The following is a 7,534-nucleotide window of genomic DNA, read 5'->3' on the forward strand; positions in this document are numbered from 1 at the left end:
ATATATATATATATATATATATATATATATATATATATATATATATATATATATATATATATATATATAACTATTAAAATTTTATATTTAATTTTTTAAACAAAGTTATTGTAACCGAGTTACCCACTCCCGGAACTGGAATTGTCAGTTCCGGGACTAGTTCCAAAAATTTAAGAACCACCTAAAGAGGTTCTGGTTCCGGTTCTAACTTTCTAGGAACCGCCGGTTCCGGTTCCGGTTCTCGCCAAATGAGACGGGTACCCGTCTATGCTCATCCCTACTAAAAATGATTTTTTTTTTATACAAAACACGAAATAGTAGACTATTTGGCGAAACAGTAGTCAACCTACAGTTGACTACTCTTTTGTGGGACATTTTTGGCTAAGTAATTTTTTTTGACTATTTTTTGATAAGTAATTAAGAATTTTAGCTAGATTTGTATTTTCCCTATATATATATATATATATATATATATATATATATATATATATATATATATATATATATATATATATATATATATATATATATATATATATATATATATATATATATATATATACACACTAGGTGTGAGACCCATGCATTACATAGGTTTATTTAAAAAAAATTAAATATAAAATTTTAACAATTTGAAAAGTTTGAATTTATAAGAAAAATAAAATAAAAATTGAATTATTAAAATTAATGAGACTTTAATGTATTGAATATATTATTTATATAAACCCTTTCTAATAAATACTTTACATATATATTACCTTACATATTAAAAATTGGAATTTAATTTAATAAAATAAAAAATACAATAAAATGACAAGTGGAAAATAGAAAATTTAAAAATTCTAAAAAATATCATGTGTCCAAATGAAGAAGAAAATGACATAGCAAAAAAAACTTTTATTTATTAGAGTAGAAGTAGATATAGTTGTCCAAATTAAAGTTTAACCTATCAGCCGTTTAGACCATCAAGTAAAAAAGAAACAAAACACAAACTTATGCCATTTGTCCATAACTCGTAAGTAACTAAAAACAAAATATAGAAAGAAAAAGAAAATGAACATTTTGGGTACTACTGCTAGAATGTTTTTCTGGAGGCAAATATAATACAAGAGATAAGTATTATGTATACAATACAAGAGTCTAATAGTAATAGTGACGCAACAAAAGTAAAACGGAAGCTTATAAGATCCCTACAATTACAAATTGTTGTAAATGAAGATAGTTTAGAAAACACCCATCATTATTACTTTATCACTTGTACTTGTTCTCAAACACAAAGGGATCATAGACCAGATATTGTCGTTGACTTTGACTTTGATTTTGACTTAGTCAGCTGTCCAGCTCTGCTCAACAACTTCCCGCACCTTTCTGTTATACTCGCGCTTATTCTCACTAAACAGCCGTGCTGCTTCTGAGTTTGCTGGAGAGTTTGGGTTTGGATCACACAGCAACGACTACAATCCAACAATCCAGATTATCCAATTAAAGTCTGTTTCTTTTCTAAACTACTAAATGACCATTTTGTCCTTATGTTCCACAAAAAAAACTCATCAAATTGAGTTTCTACAAAAAGGGTTTGTGTCTTAAATACATTAAATCACATCTTTTGGCTTCAACACATTGAGTCATTCTGTCTGGATTAAGTTTTAAAGAAAAAAAGTCATGTATAGTTGTCCAGATTAAGTGCTTAACACATTAAGCCAATAATAATAATACAACACCTGAATTGATGTGAGAATAGCAGCAACATCATAGATTGGACTCCACTGATTTTGAAGGATGTCCAAGCATATACTTCCATCTGCATAAACTGGTAGATAACAAAAACCTTATCATTAATAACACAAATATGTGAAAGCAAAATATACTTGTACTTGTTTTACTTTTAGGGTTTTTTTTTTTTGGTTTTCATGTATGGGGTAAAGTGACTGAATGAGTAATGATGTGTACAGAAAGGGCATTTCTTTTTTGAATTTGAGTAATTGACCATTTGACCCTCATGTTTGAAGCACAATATTAACATGCAAAATTATTCAAGTGAGATAAATACCCCATTACAACATCAAATGCACCCAAACAACATCATATCCCATTATGACATTCTGTACAGATTAAGTCAAAAAGAAACAGCCATGTATAACTGTCCAGAATAAATGCTTAACTCATTAAGTAAAAAAGAACAAGAAACAACCCCTTACTTAGATGATATAGAAGCTTTAAGACCATATGGTTGATTTGTTTTTGAGAAATGTTATATATTTATTCCTAGGTTCTAATTTGAAAAATGTTGTATTTATGACAAGTTTGTGTCTAATTTTCGGCGTAAGTGTTGGTAAAATTGAGGGGTGTTAAATCAAAGCTTCAAAGCTTTCATCCCATCCCCACAAAAGAAAATGGAAGAAATTTGAATCAAGTTGATGATGACCACTTACTGTTTGGATGAAACATTCGAGAAATGAATCGCACTGTTGGTGGTTTATTTGGATAATCTTCAGAAAACTGAAGTGTCAGCTTGAACGTACCTGAGAGATTGACATGCTACATGTATAAATTATCATGGAATACAATAATGTCACACTTCAACATGATAAAATTGTGCAGAATTCAGAAAAGATAACACATTAACACCATCAACTGAATAATATAAGAATGTCTACAAACTCTATCAAACACCTCACAAGCAATCAAAATCCCTGTTCATATTACAAATAGCCAATGAAGAAACCCATAACTTCAAAGATGAGGTATAAATATGATCAAATGCAACATTATGAATCGTTACTTGAGGCCAATATCTTAGGGGTTGTTTGATAAAACTGAACTATTTAGTGTTGAATGATTCCAGCCTCTTAATGGTTATGAGAAGGTAGGGTTCCTTAACCATTAAGAGGCTTTTAATATGTTCAAAGGTCGTTCAGAGACAGATTCAGAAGTAGAAATGACATGTGAATGGTTCCATTAAGAGGTTAGCAAACAGGCTCTTATACATGATTAATGAAGAAACAATTGAAGAGCTCAAATGCAGTCACTTCTAATCCTCTGTACTGTTCTTTTTCGTGATAAATTCAACTATTTTCACATGCATATACATATTTATAGTTTTATACAACCATGAGTGTTAATTCTTATCTCATTTTGAGCATAAAGATACTGAAACATGCAAAACATCTCATTTACCTCCATCCCAAGGAGTGTCATCCGGACTGCAATGCAAATAAAAGCGATCAGTAAGAAGCAATCATATCTCAAGCAAAAATTGCATCATAAGCTACTAGAATATGATCAAAAAACACTGAAGCACACTTTCACCTACCCAAATATTACAGCATTCCAGAGCATTATATTGTTATCATATGGGGCACCACTGATTCCAGCAGGAGGATCTTGCTGCAACCTCTTAAAATCCCTCATTAATCTCTTTCTTGCCGGTGTTGACATCTTTGTCAGCTGCCCCAATTTAACAAACAATAAAGCCAATTCAGTATCCAATTCTACCAGAGCCGATCAACTACCTAACACATATGAGTTTTATCCTTTGAAAGCACAAAATTAAGAAGAAAAAAAAAAATCAAGTACGATGATCAAACTACTTGTATTAAAACCCTAGATCTATAAAATGAGTTTGATTACACAGCACCTAGCATGGTTTTTACCGAAAATCGACCGGGGAGAAACAATTTAACATATTAAACGTATCAATTGATTCTAGGTCTCCGTTAATTAAGTTTTATGAGCGTAATTACATGACAATTGGAAGGATAAAGTGATGGAGAAAACTTGCTGCCTTGGAGATAGGACGAGAAGAGGTTGGGGTGCTGAAGACGGAAGTGAACCGGAAGACGATGATCAGCCGTCGGCGGTGGTGTCGAGGAACCTTTGCCCTCCGTGCGTCGCCTTCCAAAACTCAACTCTCGATAACAAAAGGGAAAGGGAGGGAGAAAGAGAAAGGTTACGCGTCATATGTAAGCTGGTTTCAATTTGTTTTGTCTCTATGTTTGTACATCGAAAATATCTCAAATTCTTTTATAGCTATACGTATAATTGTAGTTATACGGGAATAAAATTGCATAATAATATTCACATATATTTGGGATAATAACACAAAAACAATTTGAAAAACCATAAAATCGTATTTTTGTATGTTAAAAAATATATCCAAATCCAAATTATATTCTATATTAACCTTATTTTTATACAAAATGGTCCAACTTTACTCTAAACCTAATATAATGTTGGTAAATATGATAATACTAAATATAATATTAATATAGTATTACATTACTCATCATTATTATTTTTATACTATAGAAGTTAGATAAAATAGAATATAATTAGAATATTTTTTTAGTATTAAATATAATCTAATAGATTGGAGAGAATTTAATCATTGCACTATCTCTTATCTTTTGACAAATAAACTTATATTAGTGGTTTAAGTTATAATTGTTAAGCTAAGATGTTAAAAGATGACATTTTGGAAAGTATGTCAAATTTGAAGGCTAGATTTGAAAGTATTTTGGACATTCTAATTAGGAAGTTAGTAAATTGGTGCAAAAGTATAATACTTCAACTTGTAACCTTAGGATTTTTGCTCATATATATATATATATATATATATATATATATATAATTTTCTTTTTAATTAGGTTATAACCCATGAAAACCACAGATAAAAAAATATAGATAATTAAAAATTATAATAAAAATCAAAATCAATGATTTACAAAAATAATAATCTAATTCTAATTTATTATGTTTTTGATATATGTACAAAAATACGATAAAAAAATTTGTCCAACCTTATCTTAAAATCAATGTCATATTCTTTTAGCATATAAAGATTTTAAACATAGATTTATTTCATATATTATTGTTATTAATAAACATCTTATAACTAATCAAAAATAACTATTATCAAGTTAATAATATGTTTTTTTCTATGTAAAGAATACAATACAATATATTTGATATATACATTTTTGGATTATTATTTAATTGGTTGTAGATTTACCATGTTTATAAATTTTATATATTATTTAAAAATCATACACTTTTAACAGATTAAAAATCAGATCATATAACTTTACTAATATTGATAAAACATAAAATTATCAAAAACATTGAAATTCTATTGTTTTTGCAAAATAATCTTGTTTCTTATAAATAGAAAAAATTTATATAAGTAAAAAAAAAAAAGTAAAGCTAATTCACTATCCACCAATAAATACAAATGCACCAAGGCTTTTAAGATTTTCAAATGTTAAATGTTAAGGAAGCTATTGTATTATATATATGAATTTTCTTTTGCTTCTTTTTTTCGGTCTATCAAATTAAAAAGAATATTGATACTTCAAAATTATAATCATAAACTCAAAATTTGTTTTTTCTTTTGAAAATTTACATATTTACATGCCAATGTACATATTTAAGTTGTTAACAATAAGATGTGAAGATGATAACTTTAATAATCAACAAAGTATTTAGTATTCCTATTGAGTTGCAGGCTAACAACAACAAAAGTTGGACCATTAAATAATAATGGCTTCGTAACTTAATAACAATAAAAAGCTAGTCCAAAATATATTGGTCTTTGTAGCAAAAACAACAAAAAAAAGTAAAATAGAAAGTGCAATGACAACAACATATAGGGTTGTAAACGAAGTGAACGTTTAACGAACTGTTCATGAACCGTTCGGCGGGAAGTTCGTTTATGTTCGTTTCTTTTGATAAATGAACGAACATGAACACAAATTCTCGTTCATTTAGTTAAACGAACGAATACAAACAATGATCTCTTTGATTCAATTATGTTCGTGAATGTTTGTTTATGTTCGTTCATATAAGTTCCTTTTATATTCATAACTGTTTAATTGTGTTTGATTTCATTAATATATTATATGTTCATTTATGTTTATATATGTTTGTTTATCTTTGTTCATTTATGTTCGTTTAGCATGTTCACGAACATAAATGAACGAACATGAACAATGTAATCCATTAAACGAACGAACATGAACAAGAAAACTCGTTCGTTTAACCGTTCATGTTCATTATTTTGTTCGGTTAACTTAAACGAACGAACATGAACAAGTCCTGTTCGTATTTGTTTGATTCGTTTACAACCCTAGCAACACAACTACACTCCATTGTTTAATTTTTGGCCATGGAACCAACCAATTGAAAACAAAATGAGTATAATCAACATATAAAAATGATCACGTTCAAGGGTTTCCTATGGAATAGTGTTTTAATTCCATTCATTTCCGTCAGTCGATTGTATATGATTACGACATCGAATTTTGTTATGAATTCAGGAAATTGACATTCCTTCTATAAAGTCTTGGAATTCAATTCTAATTTTCCTTCATTTTTTAGGGAAACTAGTAAAGAACTCGCGGCTATGCTGCTTTTGGGGTAAGACGGGAAAAATCAGTAAACTTTAAAAGATATGTACTGAAATTGTAAATCACGACAAAAATGGAAGAAAATCGACAACACCTAAAATTATATGTCAAAAGCGTACAACCAAAGAAGGGACATGGTGGAGAAAATTCAAAAATGTTGTCTCGATAATATTAAAGTTGACAAAGTTGGAAAAGTATGGTGGCAAAATTCAAAAGTAGGTTTTTTTGTGTTTTTTATGTCAAAATGTAAAAGTTTTTAGTACAAGGACGAAAAGTGTCAAATTCATTAAAGATTTGTGGCAAAAAACCAAAATGTAAAACTTTTGACTGTGATGACTAAAAGTTTCAAAGTCAGTAAAAATTTGTGGCAAAAAACTAAAGGCACTAAATGTAACGACCCAATTTTTACGTCCGAAAATTTCATTTTTAGAATATTACTTTAGAAAACATTAATAATTAAAAACATTGTTTGTTCACACCATAACACATTGCAACCATGTTCTAAAAAGCCACACCATACATCCCATCAGAATATCAGAGTACAGTCCCAGTAAACCTCATAAATGCGGAAACCGAAAAGTGTGTGTATGACGTGCCGCTACCGCGCCGGCTCCTTCCCCTTCGATGCAGAGGTACCTGAAAACAAAACTGTAAACGTAAGCACAAAGCTTAGTGAGTTCCCCCCCTCCAACGTACCGCATACCATACAAACACATAACATATATACTGCCAGGCTATTCTGGGGTGCCTGACTACCCGGTACGGCCATTCTGGGGTGCCGACCTACCCATACGGCCATTCTGGGGTGCCGTCTGACCCGTGTCAAGCCATTCTGGGGTGCTGACTACCCATGTCAAGCCATTCTGGGGTGCTGACTACCCATGTCAAGCCATTCTGGGGTGCTGACTACCCATCGGTCCTAACAACCGATCCTCGGGGACTATTTCACCCCCTACTACTACGATCACATATAACATAACAAGCCAGCATGCAAACATCTCATCACATACTGTCGGACGTATCTGGGGTGTCCGACTACCCTTCGGTCCTAACAACCGAACTCTACTACTATCACATACAACATATCATGCCAGCATATAACATATCAGGTAGTAGCAAACCTAGATGAT

General features: G+C 30.5%; 1 protein-coding gene across 2 annotated transcripts; it reads right to left on the minus strand.

Moving 5' to 3' along the window:
* Window positions 1-1,060: 1,060 nt before the first annotated feature.
* On the minus strand, window positions 1,061-3,949 carry LOC111921592 (ubiquitin-conjugating enzyme E2 2). Of its 2 annotated transcripts, none has more exons than XM_023917173.2 (6): window positions 3,744-3,949; window positions 3,314-3,447; window positions 3,178-3,203; window positions 2,433-2,522; window positions 1,722-1,810; window positions 1,061-1,454 (listed from the first exon to the last, which is right to left on the minus strand). In XM_023917173.2, the coding sequence occupies exons 2-6, from the start codon at window positions 3,436-3,438 to the stop codon at window positions 1,326-1,328; spliced, it is 459 nt and encodes a 152-aa protein (XP_023772941.1). In that variant the 5' UTR covers window positions 3,439-3,447; window positions 3,744-3,949; the 3' UTR covers window positions 1,061-1,325. The 2 variants fall into 2 exon arrangements, with proteins under 2 accessions (XP_023772941.1, XP_023772942.1); XM_023917174.2 differs by having other exon boundaries at window positions 3,785-3,948.
* Between the last annotated feature and the right edge of the window lie 3,585 nt (window positions 3,950-7,534).

Source organism: Lactuca sativa, chromosome 2 (genome assembly GCF_002870075.4).
Source record: "Lactuca sativa cultivar Salinas chromosome 2, Lsat_Salinas_v11, whole genome shotgun sequence".
NCBI lineage: Eukaryota > Viridiplantae > Streptophyta > Magnoliopsida > Asterales > Asteraceae > Lactuca > Lactuca sativa.